The 23734-nt window shown below is 42.5% G+C and overlaps 2 protein-coding genes across 2 annotated transcripts; both read left to right on the forward strand.

The window, feature by feature from the left end:
• Positions 1–2032: 2032 nt before the first annotated feature.
• On the forward strand, positions 2033–6364 carry trmt112 (tRNA methyltransferase activator subunit 11-2). The gene is made up of 4 exons (XM_075480676.1): positions 2033–2236; positions 2599–2700; positions 2807–2899; positions 5955–6364. The coding sequence occupies exons 1-4, from the start codon at positions 2162–2164 to the stop codon at positions 6054–6056; spliced, it is 372 nt and encodes a 123-aa protein (XP_075336791.1). The 5' UTR covers positions 2033–2161; the 3' UTR covers positions 6057–6364.
• A 1628-nt stretch (positions 6365–7992) lies between these two features.
• On the forward strand, positions 7993–18538 carry tgfb5 (transforming growth factor, beta 5). The gene is made up of 7 exons (XM_075480678.1): positions 7993–9445; positions 11054–11217; positions 11674–11806; positions 11912–12022; positions 13559–13739; positions 14115–14268; positions 18113–18538. The coding sequence occupies exons 1-7, from the start codon at positions 9088–9090 to the stop codon at positions 18269–18271; spliced, it is 1260 nt and encodes a 419-aa protein (XP_075336793.1). The 5' UTR covers positions 7993–9087; the 3' UTR covers positions 18272–18538.
• Positions 18539–23734: the final 5196 nt, after the last annotated feature.

A 23734-nucleotide genomic window follows, 5' to 3' on the forward strand; every position in this document is an offset into this window, starting at 1 on the left:
AATCTGAGTCGTTTCAGCACAGATTTGCTGAAATTATTGCCATATACTTTTTATCATGTTACTTACTGTGATATGAGATCATTCATTGATTGTGTTTTTTTAAAAAAAAGCAAATGCATTGGTTAATGTGAGCTCAATCTCAATAAGTTGCAATGTTAAAAAGTGCATATTTTGCTCATTAATAGGCTCATAACCCAAAATGTCTTCATATCACATGACATGAAGCAGTGGGGCCTTATTCAGGAAAAGTCTGGAGCTGCAGTTCCTCTCCGGTGGTGAACCAGCTCTGTAACGACTGCCTGAAAAATGTCAACCCATTACAATCCGAATCCAGTTTCATTTGTCAGCTCAGTGGACTGATTTGACCTTGTGGACCCAGACGGCTGTGATGAAACAACTTTGCCCCGATGATGTTACTGAAACGTGACGTGATCTGTTTTTTGTTTCTTTTAAGAACTAAATATACTCAGTCTCCTGTGAGTTTATTCCTTAAAGAGGATGTAGTTGATTCAATTTGGCTCACTTTCTGTAAATTTGCTAGTTTTGACTCCCAGCAGGAAAGCTGTAATAACGGAGAAGTTCAAGAGTTATTGTGCTCTTTAAGTTAAGAAATGCTCTTGAGGGTTTTTTTTTTTTTTTTCATCTCTGAAATTCCCTCTCACCATCTTTGAAATACAATTTGATAGTAATCTCATCTCAGTGGTCCTCAATAAAGTAGAAAACATGCTCCAGCAGGTGTGCTACCCGAGATCAGCCGTTGTCGTGTACATCATCTGAAAATGGTCACAACTGCTATTTATTTAGTACAATGCTGTTATCTCGAGTCTCCCCCCCCCCCCCTCCCATATGTCTTAAGAGCTACCTGGCCAAGTTTGAAGGTTTTTGCATTAAATATGTAGGAGGAGTTTTATCAATTGCGAGGTGTGGAAAAAAAGAGACGTTTCCAATCACCAGCAGGTGGCGCTATAGGTGGATGTCACTATGATACTATGTACGCGTTCAGGCTGGGTCCAGCATTCACCGTATGAAGTTTGGGACAGATTGGATAATGTATGTGGGAGTTATAAGCGACTTTATTTTTTGTGGCAAGTGATGGCGAGTCATCAAACTTTGAGAAGTCGCCAGGCCCACACCCTTTAAGTTTTTAAAAAGTTGCCCAATAAATTCCATGGCGACCACAGACTTTTTTGTGCGTCTGGGCATGATGAATGAGTGTACCGAGTTGCGTCGTCCCACGTGAAACAATTTTTAAGCATCGTAGGGGGCGCTACAGAGTCAATGAGCGACTCCCAAAAATATAAAGTTTAGATTCTTTCATGTCGTCGACTGGCATGTGGCGCTCGCAAAATTTCATGAGTTTTCGCATACCTTTTGCAAAGAATAAGACGCAATAATAATAATAATAATAATAATAATAATAACCCTTACAGATACAATAGGGTCCTTGCAGTTTCACTGCTCGGTCCCTAATTATGGAGAACTTGAAAAAGAGTTTTCAAGATTGCTGTCATTACTGTGGGTCCATAACTGAATACTAAATCAAGATGTCTTGCATGTAGTCTTGCATGCCGCAGTAATCAGACAGGATGTCTCTCTATAGTAAGCAAAGAACAGAGATTTATTAACTCCCACTTCTGTGTTTCAGTCTAAGGTTGAATGTTAGATAGGCGATCCCTGATGTCACAAAGCTCACCTGATGTCTGATAACGATTAAAATAAAAACTTCTCTTGTGCATACAAAGTAATTAACTGGTTCTCACGAAAAAACGAGTGTTCTGGGAAGTGTCTTTTGCAGATGAGAACGTTCCCTTTGTTGTGGTTTGAGTTTTGTAACTTTACAGAAGCACGTGTTAAAAAAAAGGCTGCTGATTATTTTTGATTATTCTTTTTTTTCCACTTTAAGGTTTTTGTCTAAACTCTAAAGAAAAGATAAAAAAAAATAATAATACAGTAATATTTTTTTTTAATGAAATCTCAGACTATAGGAACCAACAGTGGTGTGGTATGGGATTTTCGGGGATCTTTTAAGCAGAGCACCAGTGGTACTTCCGGTCCACATATAAACGCTTCCACGTGATTTAGCTGTAGATAATAAACTGTGTATCGTTAGAACAGTGACCGTCGTCTTTAACTGAAGACTTTTTCAGTGTCTGTTTTAAACATGAAGCTGCTCACGCACAACATGCTGACGTCCCACGTGAAGGGAGTTACCAACGGCTACCCGCTGCTCATCAAGGTAAACGGTGTTAGCATTGAGGCTAACGCCGATGCAAAACCCTCATGTAGTTTTAATATCCCGTGTTTTAGCTTTGTGTTTGTGTATGTGAAGGAAATTTTTTACAGACCATCGTTACAGTCACGCCAGAGAATTTTATTTTAAAGCCTCCAAAGAGCACTAAACATGGTTAGAATCTTAACCTGTTCTTTGTTTCTACGTACATACATACCGTGAATGTGGACTTGGAATTAAACATAATGATTAATGAGCTGTAAAGCTACATGTTGATTTCATATGAGCTTTTAAGCTCCACTGTGTTGGACAGCTGGCGTTGATGTCGGAACTCTGAATGTTCACGCTACCATGTTGTGTTTCTGCAGGCCACTGAGGTGAAGGTGAAAGAGGTGGACTTCAACCCACAGTTTGTCTGCCGGATGATCCCCAAACTGGACTGGGGACCTCTGGTCCAGGCTGCAGAGGATGTGAGTCAGACATCACCACGCCCTGTTTTCTCCCTAACATTTAAGACTTACAGCTGCACAGAACTAATATGTTACCGTCTCTCTCTTTTTCTTTTCCTCTTCACAGTTGGGACATCGACACGACCTGCCGGGTGAGCTGGTGCCGGATTACGAGAAGAACGAAGACTTCCTGAAGAAGTTGCACCGAGTGCTGTTGGAGGTAAAGATCTCACAGCCGTGGGGCTTTGTGGAACGTGTGTTTTCTGCAGCTAAAAACTCCATTCTGTCTAGAGGACTGCGTTGGATTTTTCTGGTTTGGGATTCCACGGGTCGCACATGAGTCGACTGCAAATCTTGCAGCAGTGGGCCGTTTTATTGTTGTTGCAGCCAGGGGCGCATAGTCAAAAAATAAACTGTGGGTCCTGGTACTAAGTTAGTTTTAACCAAAGTGATGGATTCAACAAATGATGTTGACAGGTTGATTAAACCAGAACTTTATTATACAAGTCTCACATTCAGGCAATTTCCTCTCTTGCAAACATGTTTGACACTTTAAATGGAGGATGGGAGAAGGCACAAACGCAACCAAACTATAGATGGTTGTAGTAGTTGTAATGCAATGTGCAGTAGAGGCCTCATCCACCATGAGGAAGGAGGGGAATGGAGACAACGATCTTGTGCATGGCTCTGCTTCATTCAGCACAGATTTGTGAAATCTAAACAAGCCTTACGGTTATTTTATTTAATCTCTCACGTGCAGTTTTGCTGCCATGTTCCTCTATGTAACGGTTTGAAGTTGCAAACTTTATTGTCTGTGGCACTTATTCGAAAGAGATCAGCATAGGGTACATCTGTGTTTCCTCACTCTGAGCTGCTTTCCTGGTCTGTTGTAATGGTGGGGGGTGGCTGTTGTCGTTCAGTTTGTGGGGGAGGGTGGGTGGGTTGAGAGTGTGATCCACAGGTGGAGGGATGGAGGTGACTTCAGAGGAGGTATAAGGGGGAGGGGAAAGTCCAGCTTGGGTGCTGGCAATCAATAGTACATTGGGGGGAGGGGGGGGAGGGTGAGTGCTGCACAGTCCTCAAGTGGTAGGGGGCAGCTAGTGGGGGTTAAGGCTGATTCATACTCGGCGCAAACGCGCAACTGTTCTGGCTCGAGAACCATTAATGACGTCATAGAAAGCGCCAGCCCCTTCACAGTTCCTTCAGCTCATAAGCGCAGTTTGCGCCGAGAATGCGTCACATTTGCAGTTCTCTCCAGACCAGCGAGCGTCACTGTTGAGGAAACAAGCTGAAAAGCATACGAAGAAAGCATACACAATGCCACCTGTGGTGTCACGCCAGCAGAGGCTGGCACATCTGATGCGGAATGAATTTACTCTGGGTGTAGAACTGTATATGTATCTCAGAGCTAAGCGGCTGCGGCAAAAACAGAAGAGATGGTGGATTGTTCGTCCTTTGCAACAAGACGAAGTTTGTCAAACGTTGTCCCAGTGTAACTTCATAGACGTGTCGTACAGATGTTTGTAGAGGCGCATCCTCTCGGTCACCGCGGTCTCTGCGGTGTTCATGTTTTCTTTTTCTTGGTCAGCTGTTTCCGGTGGAGCGCGCGCGAAGTCAGAAAAAAAGTTGTGTGCGCGCCCTTGCGCCGCGCGAGGATTTTCTAGCTTGCGAAGGGGGGCGTGGCGGAATTTTGGGACACGTGACCGTTTGCGCCATTTGCGACCAGCTAGTATGAGCGAGGTTGCGCCGAGTATGAATCAGCCTTAAAGCTCGTGTATACTTCACAGCAGTGTGTCGCAGTGAGCTTGTCGCAGACACGACGCAGTTATTTTTTATTTATGCCTTGAAGCGCTGTCTGCGCTATGTTAATCCCACGCCACAACGCAAGAGGGACAATCACGAACTAGCTAGGATTGTGGGTGTTACGGTTACGGAGGTCATTCAACAACAATGGCGAGTGGACGAATGCGCACTTTGATTGAGATGCAGCTGATCGATCTAGAAATAGAAGAAATATTGCTACTACTGGAGCTGGCAGAGAGGCGAAAGAATTGTCACGGTTAGCGTCAGCCGGTTAGCAAACCGGAAATACGCATAGTGTAGAGCGGATGTAGAGTTGACCAATCAGAGGCCTCCTTTCTCTCCCCCCTGCGGCGACGTCTGCGGTGAGTTACAATTTTGAGGAGGTGCACCAGAGTGTCTGCGTGGGGGGGGGGGGCGGGGGGGGGCGGCATGTCTGCGTTAACTGCGACACACACGCAGACGACCTGGTTTCCGAGTATAAATCAGGCTTTACTTCAGAGGAGGTAGGTGGGGGAGGGAAGTCCAGTGTGTGTGCTGGCAGTTGATTGTCAGTAAGGGGGGAGGGTGGGTGGGCAGAGTGTGACCTGCACATACCTTGGGTTGTCATGGTGCCTTCAGTGGTGGATGGGGGGGCGGGGGGGGGGGGGGGGGGGGGGGTGAATGGCTCAGTAAGGGAGGAGATGTGGATGCAGCAGCACAGTCTTTAGAGGCAGATGGGTCGTTCAATTCCCCACCAGGGCAATTAAATCTGTTGTAAAACACATTAAGTTCATCTGCTCTGTCCTTGTTGCCTTCAGCCCCTCCACTCTTAAAGGAGTAAAGGAAATTCAGAGAGATTTGAATGGAAACACGTTCTTTTGGGTTTGAGTTGCTTAAAAGATGTTTAAATTGTGGAGTTTGACTGTTAGTTTTTAGGGCAGGTGTATAATCACAAATCCATGATGCAGTGAGGTTGAGAACATAAAGCGAGCAAAACCGACCGCACCTCTTATACTGGAACGTTATAAATAGACTTACTGGGATGTGGGTTGCCACAAAGCTGGCATTACATCAGCTGAGCCAGCAGCATATCGCAGAGTTTAGAGGGCAGTACACCTGCTGAGAGATCCAAAGTTTGATGAGTAACTTCAGCCAGTGGAGGCTCGGTGGATTGATTTTGTGCAGAGCAGTCTGGTGGAGGGGGAAATGAACCCCACGTTTAAATTGAGCTAGTGGCAATAATTTCAAGCATGACTTGAGACTGAAGGGGGCAGCAACTTTTCTGCTCCAATTAGGAGATTTTTGACTCAGCTAAAAGATTTGTGTTGGACATAAAAAATGCAACTGAAATCTTGTCTCCCTACACAGCTGCAGGTCTAAAACGTAGTTGCTGCAGTGACATTGGTGTACTTATCCAAAGTCTGTTTTGCTCGGTGGTGACCTCTAGTGGTGGTCTGACTCTCCTTTTGTGTTTCCGGCTCTGTGTGTTGCAGGTGGAGGTGATCGAAGGTTGTCTGCAGTGCCCTGAATCGGGACGGGAGTTCCCGATCTCCAGAGGAATCCCCAACATGCTTCTGAATGAAGATGAAGTGTAGACGGCGTCTCAGCGGTGCTCATCACAACCTCACCCCAAACTACCATGCAGTCGGGACTGCATGTGTGTTCAGATTGGGGCTGGATTCGGGTTTGATTTGGTGCCATGAGAAAATAGGCCACACTGTTTGGTTGATTGTAGTCACTACATTTTGAGTGGATGGAAAAGATTGGAAGAATAACAGATGGAAATGTTCCCTGTGTGTAACCCCCAGTGGTTTATCTGTATGTATTTTTGTAACTGTTTGAGCTTTTTCTTTTCTTTTTTTTTTTCTCAATAAAACTGTCCAGATTTTGCTGACAGCCAAAATCATTAGGTTTTTGTGGAAAATATGGATGGACTTATATTACAGACATGCTCAAATACAACCCCCGAGAGGCAGGCTCTGAACCCCATCTCACCCTCACTCGGGGCCAGATGACGTGGCAGTGGCTTGTCTATATTTGGTTCTGAGGAAAAAAGAGTTAGAAAAAGCAGGCAGGCTGGAGGTTGTTATTGAGGAAGTCTTTTTCTCTCTTTTTTTTTTTTCTCTCTCTCTCTTAAAACCACACATTACAGCTCTCTCAAACACACATACACAACAACCCACCTGGGCGGGATCCTGTGATCTGAGATGCCCTACAGTGTGTCTGATTGTCATTTACTCGCTGACAGAAGAAGGTGAGGTCCACATTGATATATGAAATGTCTTTCCAATCATTTCTGGTCTTCTGAGATGAAGCAGCAGCAGTCAAGTTGGAACAGGAGAGTGTTTGTCTGCAAGCGGTGTTCATCATTTTTAGAAATCTTGCCAGGATCCACTATGAAAGTGGGGGGGTGGCCTGACCAGCAGCCTTGAGGCAGCTTGAGTGTCTCCTACCTTTCCCTTCTACTTAGAGCAATTACAGGCCTCCACCCGCAACTATAATAACGGTATAATGGGATGGCAGCAGAGCAGCAATAAAAGCCACCCCTGGCAGATTAATAGTCCTGCTTATGTGCTGAGCTGTAATTAACAATGAGACTGAGGAGGAACGGAGAGAAAAGAAAGGAGCTTGACTGAAAGCTTGAAAAGCTAAAGATAAAAAGGGATGGGCTGTTTTTCTGAGTGAGCTGATAAAACCAGGACCAGCCTTTAGCTGCCAAGCCTGGAAATGGCACTGAAATCCCTGCCATAAATAATTTAAGTTTTACGTGTATATTTCGGAAGTACTCCTTTGGAAAAACACTGATACCACTCATCCGTGCAATAAAAAAAAAAAAAAAAAGCCAGCTTTAGCTGACGTTCGTTCAACTTGGCAAAAAGGCTGGAAAAGTTCAGACTGGCAACGTCCAAAGGTAACAAATATGCATCCACGTGAACCTCAACGGTTCTAAAGAGAGACGTTTTATCAGTGAGCACAAAGAAAGGTTTGAGAATGCTATGCCATGGACTTTTCTAGACTCTCAACTTGTTGCCAGCCAACAGTCATGCTGCAGAAATGTAGTATTTTTCACCCTGTTTCAGCAAAATAGGTAAATATCAGAGGTTCATAAAACATAGTTTAGGACAAAAGCTGTGATCTTACTCTATCTCTTGATATTAAACAAAAAGCAGCATCTGAGGATAGTTCCTTTCACCTGTTTCAAAGACTGAGCAGTGCTAATAGCATTAACCACCCTAATAATGTTGTGGGCACACTTAGTGTGGGTGTCAGAATGTGTTTGGTGCATCCATGGCACATGAGCAGGGTGAGGCCGGTGGAGATGTTTACCTGCAGAGAGAGGGCCGCGCAGCATTTTTGTGGTGTAATAATTGCAAACTGTGCGGCTCTGTGTGTGCGTGTGTGCCTCTTCCAGTGAGAGGAGGATGGATTTTGCCTACATAATCACACACACTCCCTTCAACCCGGTGGCATCCCGCCCCACCTCCTCCTCCTCCTCCTCCTCCCTCCTTCACTCCCTCAGAGACTCTTTCTGTTTGGGGCTCTGTTTCTCACTGAGGATCTGCAGAATAATGGAGTCACATCACGCAGCAGGTCTCAAAGTTTTCAGCAGATCTTTCAGCCTAGCACACATCAGACAGAAGCTAATTTAAAACAGGATTTTTTTTTTTTTGTTTACTGCAAACTTTCTTTTTGAAAATTCACTAGACAAGGAACCTCTTTCATATGGTTTTTCTGCGTCATGTGTTTTTATGTCGCCTGACTTTTTTTCCATGTTTTGATGTTTATATGAGGGGTAGAAACAGGCCCACCATGGTTTTTCCAACATAAATCTTTTTTTCCCCCAATGCTTTAGCTCAAACTGCTTTCTGTTTACCTATATCGGGGAATGGGAGGATCTTATTCGGCTTTTTAAAAAACTAACTTTGTTTTCTGGAAGCGGATATGGGCCAGTTTTTTGCTCAACAGATGGGTCTTTGGGAGGTAAAAGCGCTGGAGACGTCCTGCTCCAGATGAAGTGCGCCGCTCAGGTTTTTGTTTGGAGGATTTGCGACATGGGCTGAGCTCTTGTGATGACTCTGTTCTCCTGAAAGCTGCTCAGTTACGCGGAGATGGACGAAGGAAAGTGGAGACGGATGAAGCTTTAAATTCTCGGTCAGACTGTTGTTCCACATCTTCATCTTTACGCACACACACCGGGAAACACCAGAGCTTTGAACGCAGTAGACTGAAACTGAAGCAAAATTTCAAGTCACTTGATCAAATGCTTTTTTTCCCCAGTTGACTTTGGACGTAATTGTATTTAGGGATTCTTTTTCCATTAATTTAACCAACATTTTTAGATTTGGTAACTTTGGTGTAGTCCCTACAGACCAAACGACAATGCGTCGTTGTCTATTAAGTGTTAAAAGACGCAGGCGCATGTGTAAAAATATCATAAAATTGTGAAAAGTGTAAAGTTTCTTTTTCCCACATGAATTAGTTGTAAACAAAATAACAGATTAGAACTGGACATCAGAGGCGCTTGTTTGAACCCTCAATTTCACATTTCTAAAACACTGCGCGCACTTTTCTTTGCGCTTGGCTTGGAGACGCAGCTTCACCACCGTGCTGACTTTGTGCCGAACCATGTGGCTCCCCAGCCTCGCGCTGCTGCTGCTGCTCCGGCTCTCCGGTTTGTTGCTGGTGGAGGGGATCAACACGTGTGAGTCCATCAACCTGAAAGCGCAGAAGTTTCGGCGCATCGAGGCGGTCCGCGGACAGATTCTCAGCAAGCTCCGCATCCGCAGCCCACCGGACGACGACGAGGACCCGCAACCCGGCTCAGTTCCCCCGGAGGTCGTTCTGCTCTACAACAGCACGCGGGAGCTGCTCAAGGATCGCGCGCGGCTGGTCGAGTCCGCGTGCGAGCGCGAGAGCAGCGAGGAGGACTATTATGCCAAAGAGGTGCAGAGGATTGACATGCTGCCCCCCCGCACCGATTCAAGTAAGTGTTGTGAGGCAGAGGTTCTCCAGGTGTGGCCCGGGGCCTCCAGGGGTCATTTTATAAAAAGAGTTCTCAGACAAGAATTAGCCAAAAGTACTGAACCACCCCTCTTTTCTTTATATTGTGCCAAAATATGATATATTTTATGATATTAAATATATAAGTGTAAATATATATTTGCTAAGTTATATATAATGTGTAGAAACAACGCTTGAGTTAGGTGCCTTTTTATGCTTAGGTGGGTCAGTGTTGAATGGCTTATCAGACACAAAACTTAATCCCTCCCCCCTTCTCACCTGAAAATGAGTGAAAACCAGCCAGTGTCCAAAGACTAACTTTGAAAGATCTCTGGAAAGCCCGGAGAGCTAATGTTCAAGACCACTTGTATAAGATTATAAGAAAGTATGGATCCTTGAAAGCAAAGTATAAAGAAAGGAGGGGTTGCTCAAGACTTTTGCATGGTACAGTTTACAATGGTCCCCAATAGTTTGGGGTTAAAGCATAGTCACAATGCCCCCCCCCCCCCCCCCCCAATTTAAAACTCTTTAAATATTGAAGAGTTGAAAGAATCCTTTAAAAATACTAAAGCTATAAAAAAATACAAGCAATTAGGTGGTAATGTTGGCCTTTAAACAATCCTTCCAAGTTAGAATTAAGAGAAGTGACCAAAGAGTCTTAAAAGCCAACAGCTCCCCCCTGTGCTGACCACATCAGCTCCAGTAGCAATATTCAGATCTTGTATCAGCATCACTCTTTACAAATAGGTCCTGAACTGGACCGTTTACATATCAGCTAAACTGGGGACACAGTGTTGCATCTACTTTAATGTTGCGTCTGATCCTGTGAGTTTTACTTTAAGGTCACCATACTTGGCATTTATTAGCAGGATGTGAATGTTTCTAAAAGATTATAATGTAGTTTCAAGGACCTAGAATGGCATAAGTTTTGCATACTGCATATCATTAGATATAATACAGACTATAAGGACGTAGCTGCATTTTACACAATAACTGGATTTTACTGCAAATGTTTCTGTTCATACACCAGAATGTAGTTAGAGGTGCTGACAAATACATTCTCAAGACAGAATAACTGATGGCCACAACAGCCAGTAACTAAATGTGACTCAGTAGAAGAAAAAGTAACCAGAGCTGTCAGATTCAGTGCTTACATTTCAGATTTTTTTTTTTTATTGTTCATAGTATTTACACAAATTATTTTTTTTTGCCCATCAGTGGGACTTTAAACTACAGGCAATCCTACAATGCTGCTTTACTACTGTGGTTGACAGCAGGCAGCTCTGGATTTAGGAAACAAGATGTGATGTTGACTCACCCTTTATCTGCAATTTAAGACTGATGATGATGGGTACTATGTAATCGCATAACTGTCTAGGTGCATTTTCATACAGTAAAACCCATCAATCAGCCATACATTAAATGATAACACCCAATAGATTTACTGTCCTCCCCAAAGCCTGTAATTTAGTTTAAAGACACTAATCAGCAGCAATTATGTCAGAGACAATGCATCAGTCCCACAGTCTAAAGAGGAACGCGATGTCATTTGACCATTACTCATTCTTTATGCTTTATTATTTTCATTCAGATGCTGTGCAACCATCAGCACCCAACCTCTACCACAGAGTCGTCCACTTTGATGTCAGTGGAGTCGACCTGACCAACAGCACCCTGGTCAAAGCTGAGTTCAGGATCTTCAGAGCTCCCAACCCGCAGGCCCGGGCCTCAGAGCAGAGAGTGGAGATCTACCAGGTAACCACCATAATGATGAGTGGTATCTCAGATGTTTCTGATTAGGTTTGTATCACTTAGAGTTCAGCTGAACCACCAAATCTGATCATTTTTAGTCTTTGTTAGCTTTTCCATCCAAACAAACGAGGAAGAGACGCATCTTAAAATCACTTCGGTCCACATTTGTCTGGTTTTAGATTAAAAGAAGCTGAGCCAGGAGTTTCCCTGCCTTTGGGCCTCAGACCAACACGACCTTTGATAATAAATTTTCACCAATTGAGCTACTTATGTTTTGTCTTCAGGGACAACTTTTGCACTTTACTGGAAAGCCAGCAGAAAGAAAAGGGTGTCATGATAATTACTAAGTCTGGACTAGTCTGGATTTTTTAATTTATGAAATGACAAGAATATGTGTGCTCAGTACATTCAAGGGAATATCAGCTCCATCACTCTTCTTCTGTGTGTTTGTTGCATTAGTTACTGAAGCCAGATGAAGACAGCACCTCCACTCAACGTTACATTGACTCCCGCACCGTTCAGCTGAGGGCCAAGGGAGCCTGGATCTCCGTGGACGTCACCGAAACCATTAAAGACTGGGTGTCAGATCCAGGTCAGCCTTAGCATCAGCAATCCATTTGCCCATTAAGATCCAAACAGTCGTGTTTTCTGTAGTTCACCCCCACATGTGTCCTTTTACTTCTGCTTCCTACCCCAGAGAATAATCTCGGCCTCAAGCTGGGCGTCCACTGTCCCTGCTGCACCTTCGTCCCATCCACCAACAACATCGTTCCCAACAAGAGCGAGGAGCTGGAGGCCTTGTTTGCGGGTCGGTTGCTGCTATTTTTTGTTGTTCAACTAGTTTCACAGCAGAGAAACGTTAGAAAGATTTGAATCTTTTCTGAGGGCTGCAGTGACTTTGCTTAAAGTCTGGCTGGTGGCTGCTCAGTGTGCAACATTAATTGTGTTGGAGCTACATGTGAAAATTAGCTGCTGAGCTAACCACAGCACATAAATAAACACGACAGCCAGAGAATCGGAGATTTGTTGAGCTGCAACGGTGAAGTCAGACCTCACCGTTGCAGTGACAATCCTGCAGGTTACAAACTGAGAACATAAACAGGAGTAAGACACGTCTACAGAGTGATTCGTGAGGAGACTTTTATGTTAAATCTTAATCTTAACATTTGGACAAAACTGTTTCTCATTAAAGGGAGGTGGAATTCTTTACCGGTGAGAATCGGTTGGGTCCAGCTGTGCCCAGTTAGAATAACTTTAGAATAATATTTGAGGGTAGTCAGATTTGCCGTCTCTAAGTTGAGTTCCTGAAATGTCAGGAATGATGATTGCTCAGTTGGACATTGGTGTAGTTTTTGTGTTGTTGATGTTTGGGCTCGTTGGTTTTAATGATACACTGGAATGCATTTTATTGTCTGTGCTTTTTTTAATTAACGCTTTTCAGATTCTTAGACCTTTGAAACCTGTGATCTTGGCTTTGCCCCAGAACACAAATGAAAATGAGCTTTTAACTATATCTGGTACAAATTGTGCATTGTCCCTGTCAAATAAACATTAAACAAGAATCGCTTGCACACTATCGTACAGAAATAAAGAGGTAACTGTTCTTCCACACACTGAGATACTGTTAAATACCAGACTGTGTTGCCTCATGTAGGCTCTCAAATTATGGCGCTCTTAGGATTTACACTCAGCTCAGCCAAGTCTGGATTTTTTTTCACTCTGGGAAAAAAAAAAAAAAGCAATTTGTGATACTGATGTAAGACAAGCATGGGCTTGTGTGGAGGGTTTGTGCTGCTGTGGCTCAGAAAGAGACAGAAAAATCACAAAGTCAGACAAACTGTCAGGCCAACATTACTGGTTTTGAGAACATCTGTATCGCATTTGGTTTCTCTACTTTAACTGTTCAGCTAAATTCAAAAGTTGTAAAATAAATGAGTACTGCTGCTTCCTCTGGAAAAAAAAAAGTCTTCTGAGAATAAAAAGCACACTAGAAACAGAGCCATCCACAAACATAGTTGGTATTTATAACCGTATGTGAACAACAGCATTTTTCTGGTTTTCATATTGTTAAAAGCTATCAAATTCAAGGGTCTTAACTCAAGAGTTGTCAACCTTCTTTGGCTCTTGGACCTTCAAAATGAACCAATATGTACTCAAACATCATGGTCACAGTTTGCACAATTGTTCAACCGTGTTTAGTTTCCTTCACAGTCATTTTATTTTAACGGCTTTTATGAGCCCAAAGAGGATAAGCTATCTGGTATTTTCCAATAAAGAGAGAAAACCTTTTTGTTTTTTTGAGGGGTTGAGAATCTCAACTGCACTGTCACTCTGCTCTCCGTAGGTGTGGATGATGAGCGGCTTCGACAGATGAGAAAGCCCGGTCAGGTTAAAGGCCAGGCAGATTTCAGCACCAAGACGCCGCACCTCATCCTCACCCTGCTGCCCAGTGACAGGGTGGACAACCCGGCCAAGAAGAGCCGCAAGAAGAGGGCTGCTGCTACAGACACCACAACCTGCTCCCGGTAAGCCGCCACCCAGCCACTCGTGTGCGGTTTTGCTTGACTGACAGCCCTGACACTCCTCCAGGATTTGTAGTTTTGTAATTTCTTTTTTTTTTTCATCTGACCCACTTTTCAAACGATTGTGTGGCAAAACTAACAGTGCCGACCCTGTGTTTAGACTGCAGGCAAACAGGCATAGAGAGTTTTATTTAAAACACTTGTGCTGCAGGGGAAAACTCTGGCAGCCTTGCCTAGTCATTACCTTGTGATGGCTGGTTCTTCAGTGGTGACCTGTTGTAATTTTCCCATGACCCAGCTTGGGTTTGCTGCCTCAGACCTCGCAGAGCAGGATGGGAGCTGAAATGTATTTTGTGTGTGTGTACTTGTGCGTTTCAGTGGCTCCGATCAGGGCTGCTGCCTGCGCTCGCTCTACATTGACTTCAGGCGTGACCTCAACTGGAAGTGGATCCACGAGCCAAAAGGTTACAACGCCAACTTCTGTGCCGGCAACTGTCCTTACCTCTGGAGTGCCAACAACCACTACAACATGGTAAGTCACAGAGGTCATCTATTTCTGTCAGATGACGTTATGACCAGAGCTGACTGCTCAAGGTGTGCATCCAATCCGGATTTTAAAGATGGCTGCTTATATCAAATATCATTAAGGAAGTTTGGCTTTTGGTTAAAAGCCAAACTTAATCTAATATCTCCAATATTAGATTAAGATATTTAATAAAGATTTATTTAGTTATTTATTTTGTCTTGTTACTGGTGTCCTTCTGTTAATGAACATTTAGGTCATCAAAGCAGACGACATCCTTACGAGGAGGAAGGAGGGTGGGTGGATGTTGCAGTAACATACAGCACCTTTAATCAATCATGCATTCAAGACCAACATATGATAACTTTTCCTCTTCTGAGTTACCTCCAGTTAACAACACTTCGCTAAAACAGCTCGGCCATTTCCTGGTTGTATTTAAACAGTAACATTACTTGGTCAGAGTTAGAGAAAGGTCACATTTTGGGCTATAATACAACACAAAAGACCATTCTATTTACAACACGATGGTCACCTTCATGAATTCCATTTTGCTGGTTGCCTTGGTTACGTGCAAACACAACATGTAATGGCAAAACTCTTTCACTTCCTGGTATGGTTCTGCCAAGCAGACGAGGGTTAAAAATCAAGACTACTTGGTTAGAATAAAAAAAACAAAAAAAACATGGTCAATACGTTCTTTTTACAACATCACCACAACCATCAGTATCATAGTGACACCATTTCTACACTTCACGTGCAATTGCTCTCATGACCACTAGAGGCCGCTTATTTTACAAATGTAATCAGAAGTCGTTCCGCCTGCATGAACAAACGCCACATGGGGGCGTATTTTGGAGGATTTACATTCCTGATTTCAGAAAAGTTGGGATGCTTTATAAAGACAAAGAGTGCAAATATGTGTCAATTATTTCAACCCCAAATTGAACAAACAAAGATAACATCAGTCGTTGAAACTGAGAAATGAAATTGTTTTCTTTTTTTTTCCCTTAAGAAAATGCAACATATGCTCACTTTGAGTTTGATGCCAGTAACATGTTTCAGAACAGGTGAGACAGGGTTAACAAAATACTTTTTGATAATAATCATTTATGGAGTGCTAAAACCAACCAGGTGGAACATATGACAACTAAACAGATCAATAATATATCTGAGTCTAAAGGAGCATCTTCAGAAGCAGAGATGGGGAGGGAGTCATAACTCTGTGATAGCCCGCCTGGACGAGGAGTTCAACAGTTTAAGAATACTTTTTCTCTGACATGTTTATCTGGGCCAGCCTTGCTTATTTCAGCAAGACATTGCCAAACCACATTCTGTACATATTACAACAGCATGTTTCAGTAGGAAGAGTCCAGGTGCCAAACTGACCTGCCTGTAGTTCCAAACCTTTCAACCGCTGAAAACATTTGGCTCTTTATGAAACAAAAGATATGACAGCTCCCAAACTGTTAAGCACCTGAAATCCAGATCCAGATCCAAGAGTGTTATTAAAAGAAAAGTTGATGCAACACAGAAGAGAACATGCGACTCTCCTTACTGTGTCTCAATTCCTACATCTGGTGTGTTTTACTGTTTTCTGTTTAATATTAGGTTTAAATGATTTGAAAATCATTACATTCTTTCTCTGTTCACATTTTACGCAGCGAGCCAACTATATTGGAGACGTGGTTGTCGAGTGCCTTCTGCAGTTAGGCCCAAGCGAAGACAAATTAGTTATTTTTTTCCAAATTAATTTTTCATCCATTCTGGAGATTCATGACCTTTATGTGCTGAATAATTTCTATGGAAACAGTGACAGACTTCTCGGTGTGGAGACGCAGCCAAATTATATAAACAGAAACATCTGTGATTGTCAGAAAAATCTGAATAGCTTCTCAGACCTTCTGGTAAAAGACTCTGGCTTGGGCCAAGCTCCAGTCAGCTCCCAGCCTCACTTTAATACGCCGACGGTTCGAAGAGCGGGTTATGTTTTCCCTTAAATGAGTTTGAAGTGCATTGTTTGTGGTGACTAAATGCCACGGTTAGCTGAGATTGGTCAACCCCAGTGTCATAAAAGGGCCGCCACCTCACAGAAGCCTGTTAAATAACAGGTTTATGCAACACAGTGTGTTTGTCTCATTCAGCTGAAGGCCTGGCTCGTAGCCCTCAAAACTATTACAAAACCCTCTGGTTTCGCTTTTTCATTCCTCGTGAACTTCACTCTTATGTGGACTTGTTGGATGTTCGCATTTATTTGACACTGAACTTTGCAGCAGTGGCTTGTTTAGTTTATTTAGTTTAATGGAGTTTGACAGCTTCTGGTGTCTATGCTGAAGTAGGGCTGTCGCGATAGCCGATTTTCATCGCACGATTATTGTGGCCAAAAGCATAACAATGTTGGAAAAAAATATCAGACGAATTTATCTTTTTTGTTGTTGTTGTTGGTTTGATTACACTCAAAATACAAGGAAAGGAGCTTTTAAAACCTTTACAAAAGTCAATTTGCATTTGATACTGTTTTGATTTATTGGCTTAGATCAAAATCACAGTATAATCATTTGTAGATTGCCAATTCAATATCGATTTGTAATTCTTTTAATGTCACTATTATCGTCATTACGGATATATTGTGACACCCCTCTGAACATGTAGGAAGGTTTTAGGATTTAGTGCCAGTGGTTAAAGTTTATTTGACAGTCTTTGATTTACTAAAATCTTTATTTAAAAGCCCCAATAAAGTAATTATTTATGTCTCTATAGTTAATTAAAACCATTCTTAAGTCATTTTCTGGACCACTGGACATTTTAGGAATTAGTGAAACAGCAGAACAAGAAAATAGAATTCAAATCTACATACATTTCTTTATGATGACGCAAAAACTGATGATTTGATCATTTATTGAGAATAAAAGGCTAAAATATGCTGTTTACCGAAGTGTTCAGTCCCTTCACTTAGACAACTGTAACAACGCCCTGGTGCATCCTTATTCCTTTAAGCTCTCCTTGCGATGATGAACTGCTTGAGTTGGGTCCAGCTGTGCCCAAATACTTTCACTGGACATTATCTGTAAGTATAGCTGAGGAAAAGTTTTATATTTCAGCGAGTCAGTGTGCTGAAGCGCACTGCCAAGAGAGCGCTGGAATGGCTTCAGGACAACTGTGTGAGTCGTAACGTGACCCAGCCAGAATCTGGACCCGAACCCACTAAAGCGTCTCAGGAGTGACCTTAAGCTGGCTGTGTAGCGACGCTCCCCATCCAACCTGACTGAGTGGGAACGTTCCCTCCAAGAAAACTTCCAGACGAAAAATATTCCAACCTTGTAGGATCTTTTTCTAATAAGATTGACTCCTGCATGGCTGCCAAAGGGGCTTTAACCACGTATTAAATGAATGGTTTGAACACTGGAATGAGATATTTCAGCTTTCTATTTTCAGTTATTAACAAAACAATCCAAAATCCCGTTCTTACTTTGTCAGAGAGCATAAATTGTCTGTAGATGGGAAAGATAAACCCTATCAAAATGTGGATTAGTCTAAAGATTTTCCATTAGCACAGAATCTTGTACCGCTTCTGGCTTTAGCTGCGTTTTTACTGTACAGATGTGAGAATGGCATCGATCTTCTTATATAACTCTGAATGGGCTCATTTACCTAACAATGTCAAACCATTATTTAGTTGCCTGGCAATGCAAGAAAAACAACCTCACAACTCTCTTGTGTAACAACCAAAAGTGCTCAGACTTGGCCAAAAACCATGTTCGCACATGACCTCATCACTCATGGTAAGGTAACTGGTTAAGAAAACCTATTTTCAGGGTCTTTAATGAAACAATCTTCGTCTCTGTTCCCTGGCCAGATCCTGCCCCTGTACAACAAGCTGAACCCTGAGGCCTCAGCCTCGCCCTGCTGTGTTCCTCAAGAGCTGGAGCCCCTCACCATCATGTACTTTGTAGGGCGCACACCACGTGTTGAGCAGCTCTCCAATATGGTTGTCAAATCCTGTAAGTGTCGCTGAAGGAGGTCCGGAGGAGGAGAACAATACAAACACGACAAACTGGTCCACCCAATTGGATCCTCCGTTCAATAAGCTTCACCGTTTGAGATGTTTTTTTTATGCTATCTGAATCAGAATAAGAGGATTTTGCTCCCATTCTTTACAGTCATGAAAGCCTATTTCATCATTTTTCTTTAATTCTGTGGAACTTTTCATATGATGATATAGGGCTCTGTAAATATTACCACACTGCTCCATTAAACCTGTGCTTGGATATTAAAATCTAAAGAGGGTGTTGTGTGATTTGGCTACATTTGGTCCGCCTGCAGCAGAAAAAGGATTCTTTTTATCAGGATTTTGATGCCGTCTCTGTCGTTTTCCTGCGGCCGTGGGCAGCGGACCGAGCCAGACATGAATCCTGTTTGCTTTAAGGTTGAAAGTGTTGATTGGAAGGAGGCGGTGTGGAAAGGTTTGCAGACTCAGATGCGAAGGCAGAGGAGGCGAGGAACAGATAGAAAGGAGAAGCAGAAGCTGTGTCCAGGCAGGGGCCGTGCCAGCTCTCTGCGGTCCCGGGCTGAAATCTGTCCGGCGTAAACAGGATGTGAAAGGTTTCCAGACACCGACCCGACCACTCACGGAACGCCAGATTTAAACGCTCTCCTCATCTCCTCTGTCTCTCCCTCTGTTGCTCGAGGTTCTGGGATTTGTGGTGGGAGGGGAGAGGGAGAAAAGAGAGGCTTTGAAAATGAGACGTGGGATGATAGGGCTGTATTTGGAACGGCTACACGTTTGGAAGGTGGTATTTTGCAGCCTGGGCAAATTTGTAACTATTTGGGTCTGGCTCAAACATTCCATAATCACACTCTCGTGCTGTTTTTTCTGAATATGCATTCATTATCTTATTGTAAAAAGCTGTTGACTCATTGCTCATCCTATACTGTGATTATGTTTTGTCATACCTATGTTTACCATCAGCTTCACTGATTCTCTCAGAGTCTCTCTACACCCAACTATCCACATTGACCACTTTTGATAGAATGTCTAAACGCTGGAAATAAAAAACATCCCCGGGGCTCATTTTAAATATAGGCTCTCTGGTATGCCAGTGGTTTGTGTGTGAGAGGGAGACAGAGAGCGACTGGGTGTGTTATATGTGTGTGTGTGTGTGTGTGTGTGTGGCTGGTGAGGTCATGCACGATAGTACAGAAATGATTCCTTAAGTTTCATTGTGAGTTTTGTTGTGATTGTGTATGAAAAACATCTGCAGCAGATGTTCTTTCTGTGACCCAACCAAAAGTGAGATGTGGACATTTAAAAAAAAAAAAAATGTGTGTGTGTGTGTGTGTTTTGGAAAACCTGGTTAACAATAAAATTTTAGTTGAACAGGAAGTAGTCCAGGACCGACAAATACATGAATGCCACAACAACAACAGCCAGTTATAGATGTATTAAGCGAGCCAGTGGTTTTCATGGATTTACTGGAGTCGTACCGTGGCCACAGGATGTATTGGTTTTGAATTGGCTGGCTGTTGTGTAACTGGATACCTCAAACATTATTCTGGTCAACACTTTATGCAACAGTTGTTCTAAATGAGTCTCCATGGTAGATTAAAGAATTCATGTATACTTTGGTGACTTCTATCCGCATTGCTCAAGCACTTAGATATCTGAATTGATCTGAATTGAGTTAATTGAATATGTTTTTGAAACACCAAAATGAGTCTAAACCTTCACCCTGGTGAGAAGGTTTCTGCCGGCAATTTTTTTTAGAAAATGTGTTAAATTATTTTTATTTTTTTCAAGAGTGGTCCAAATGTTTTATCTTCACACATTTTTATTAGAATCTGTTTGTATTTTGATAACCTAATAATCCCTTTAAAGTGTCATCAATATGGAATGTAAACAGCTTTTACATGGTTAAATCTGACTCAGATTCCCAACAATATTACCAGTGTTGAACAGGACATGACTTCTGCCTCACAGTACTATGTTGACCTGCAGTGGAGCTATATCTCCATTGTAAAATTAGCAGACACTACATTGAGTTGTTTTGCACTCAGTATATTACATTCAATATATTACTATGATAGTTTGCACTATCGTAGTTTAGAGGTCAAGAATCAACCAACAAATCTGGGGATAATTCATAAAAAACACAACCTCCTACCAAAAATCCTTAGTGAAATAAAAAAACTGGGAAAATAACGTGACATATATAGAAATGATAATAAAATGTACATGTTCCATCGGGATGGATTGTAAAAGATTTGGTGATTCCCCAACCAATTTCTCTGCTTAAAAGTAGGATAGTTACCATCAGCTGCACCTGCATATTGCTAATTAGTAAACGTTAGCAAGCCATCCTCCATCTCAACGAGCAAATGTTAGCCAGAGAGCAACATTTCTTAATAGTGGTAAATCCAAATTTGCATGGGAGCAATGAATTGGTTTTAGAAAGCAAATGTTAGCATGTTCCCAGCTCCATAACAGACAATGGGAGTCTGAAAAACTCCTCCTTGTTGTATTTGCTTAAAATGACATCAGCTGTTGTGGAAACTAGTCAAAGAAGTTTTCTGTACCCTGAGACTAGTTTAGGATCAAGGTTTGTCAGAGGAAAAAAAATGGATGATATTTATGAAATGTTTTTACTTTCAATAAGTCTAAGTATGTCCAGTCAGTAACTTGGGTCAAATTTTCATCAACAAGCGGGCTAATGTCCTTTAGGATGTCAAAATGGAGAGCATTGGACATCATAAACATCCAACCATAGGAAGGCAACATATTATGGATTGGTGAGCAAAGGACCCTGGGAACTGAAGACCATGGAAACATCTAGAACATAGACCCAGGCCAATTTGACCCTGGAAACTTTTGAATTTTCCAACATAAGACCCTGGGAACATATAGGACCTTGGGAATGTAGAACCTTAAGAACATTGGATGTTATTCCAACTTTTAAGAAGATAGGGACTTTGAGACCTAGAGTGTAAGACCCTAAAGAATGCAAACTAGTACCAAGTGAACAAAAGGCAAATTTGAAAATTTGAAATCTTATAGAAATATAAGAATCCAGGATTCAGTACTCTTGGAATACAAGAATGTGGCAACTTAAGTTCTTGGCTAACACAGGACCCAGGGAACTGAGCACCACGTGACCACATAAGACAAAAGGAACACAGAACCCTGAGAATATTCTGCCCTGGAAATATATAAGACTCTGTGAAATGATTTGTGTAACATGTGTCTTTTGGAAACTAAAACCTTTCAAACTTTCCATTTCCCAATATCTGATATGTTCTCGATAAGTCCATGAGGGCTTGGGGCTGTCCCACCGGAAAATTGTCAATCTGGCTTTTTGAAGCTATAATGCATCCTTTTTGCGAAACCCACAGACTTTTCTTAGAGACTGGCGCACATTTTAAATTGATGATACGTAAATGCTGTTGCCCTGCCCCCACAAAATGTGCACAAAGTAAACATGGATGTTGCAGGGGGATTAAAAACCTGCCAGGACTTTTCAGGTTCTTGGCAGCTTAATGTGGTGGTTATTTATCGCAAGTTTGTCTGGTATTTTCTGTCAAACGTCCTAACAGGATTGACACATTTGTGGCTTTCCTTAGTTCTGATAGTTTATTGCTAAAATGGAGAAACGCTGTAACGTCATAAATAGTGACTGACTGAGAAACACAAAATAGAGTCCGACAGCAGTGACATTGTGTGGTTCTTGTTCTTTTTAAAGGTTTCAAGCAACATGTGCTGTCACGTCAGTGTGTCCCAATATTTTATTCTATAAACCTGTGACATCAGTTGAGCCTATAAGGGTTTACTGATTATCAAGCTGGAGATTTGGATAGCGCCATAAAATTCAGGGCAGTATGCTGCTTTCACAACAGGTTGTGTATACTGTGTTCGTGAGAAGAATCACTTCAAATGCCCAACTCTTCACCACATCATAACAGGACCTTTTCTGATGCAGTGGGATGAACGCTCTGCTGTGATTGGTGTTTAAGCCCAGACACTCCGATGGAGTTGGATTGTTCGGGTGGTTCCGCTCAGGCAGCGGAGCTGATTCCTAATTAGCTCCATTTGACTTACCACTTGAATGCCATGTGTTTAAATGCAGCTCACAAGTTCCTTGTTATTTTAGTGAATAGACACTCGATGATCTGAAGCTGAATTCAACAACACATCTGTTTATACTAAAAAGAGTCAGGTTTGTATCCAAGCGTTCTGATGTCAAAATAGCTTAAAGAGATACAAACTGTTCTGCAGCCATCGCAATAAACTTGTTGTTGTAAGCCACAGTATGCATGTGTGTGATTGGGGTGTCAGCTCCTCAGCTGTGGTGAGGCCCCCCCCGCCCCTGAGTAAACTAGCCCTAGCAGCATCTGTAAGTCTTTTCCACTTAACTACCCCTTGCTACGTCCAACCTGTACTTATCCCACGGTGGAGCTCCTTGCTGCTTCGTCTCACACTGAGTTCCACTGTCTTTGGGGAGGACGCCTGCTCTGGATGTTGACCCCCACTCTCTGTCTCTCACACATACTTCTTTCTTCATCAGACATGTCTGTGCCTCTGACCTTGAGTGCTTGCATAGACCCACGAGGGCATCGAGAGCACACCCATACATACATATATCCAGCATGTTTAGACTCCATACAGCAAAATGTGCCATGATTTATGAATCTGGCTCTTGACGTGTTCACCCACCCTCGATACAGACTAAAAATGTAAAAGACCCTTTGATAGAGGACGTAAAACATATGTAAAGGAGGGGGGGCAGAAGGCAATTCTTGCACCTTATGGTTTGAGCTCACATTCACAGTTTGGATGAGACTTCAGGCTGAAGTCATTCCCATTTGTTTCTGGCAGTTAAACTAAAATATAGCTCTCAGGGACACAGGACACCATAAACACAAAATAAAGTTATACAAGCAGCAGAGAAGCAACGAGACACAGGAGTAAACTCGAGTTACCAATCGACGACCTCAGCATTATTGAAGCCATACTCTTCAAGTAGCTGCTCTTTGAGACTTACAGTGTCGCTGAGGTCCCGTCGGGACAAACCGGCTGGGAGGCCAAACCCACAGCTGTTCCCTCTTTACACAGAGGAGGGCGTCATTCCTTTGATCGTGTTCCCCAAACGCATGACAGGCTGATTAAATTTGATTTGTATTTACTGTTCATCGGTTTGCTGCTGATATGAGTGTAAGTCGCTTTAGATCAAATGCGTAAACATATTTATTTGTTCAATTAAATTTGAGCCCCTTAAAAACGGGTTCTATATTCAAAAGTATCCCTGCAATTTGGATGTAAATACCCACAGATTAAAGCTGAGTCATAGGTGTAACTTACAAAGGTTTTAGGAAACGGTAAGAACAAAAAAATAAATAATTTCTTGGCCTAAATGAATAGGAGTTGCTTAGATATAAAGCTCAGATTTCACATTGAGACTTAAGTGTTGTGTAGAGTCAGCAGTTTACA

The sequence above is a fragment of the Odontesthes bonariensis genome, chromosome 13 (genome assembly GCF_027942865.1).
Source record: "Odontesthes bonariensis isolate fOdoBon6 chromosome 13, fOdoBon6.hap1, whole genome shotgun sequence".
NCBI lineage: Eukaryota > Metazoa > Chordata > Actinopteri > Atheriniformes > Atherinopsidae > Odontesthes > Odontesthes bonariensis.

Bases quoted from the DNA above. Each gene is read 5' to 3' on its own strand.
- trmt112 (XM_075480676.1), top strand. From the start codon at position 2,162: ATGAAGCTGCTCACGCACAACATGCTGACGTCCCACGTGAAGGGAGTT. The intron at 2,237-2,598 runs GTAAACGGTGTT...GTGTTTCTGCAG, and splicing joins GCTACCCGCTGCTCATCAAG to GCCACTGAGGTGAAGGTGAA. The intron at 2,900-5,954 runs GTAAAGATCTCA...TGTGTGTTGCAG, and splicing joins TGCACCGAGTGCTGTTGGAG to GTGGAGGTGATCGAAGGTTG.
- tgfb5 (XM_075480678.1), top strand. From the start codon at position 9,088: ATGTGGCTCCCCAGCCTCGCGCTGCTGCTGCTGCTCCGGCTCTCCGGT. The intron at 9,446-11,053 runs GTAAGTGTTGTG...ATTTTCATTCAG, and splicing joins GCCCCCCCGCACCGATTCAA to ATGCTGTGCAACCATCAGCA. The intron at 14,269-18,112 runs GTAAGTCACAGA...TTCCCTGGCCAG, and splicing joins CCAACAACCACTACAACATG to ATCCTGCCCCTGTACAACAA.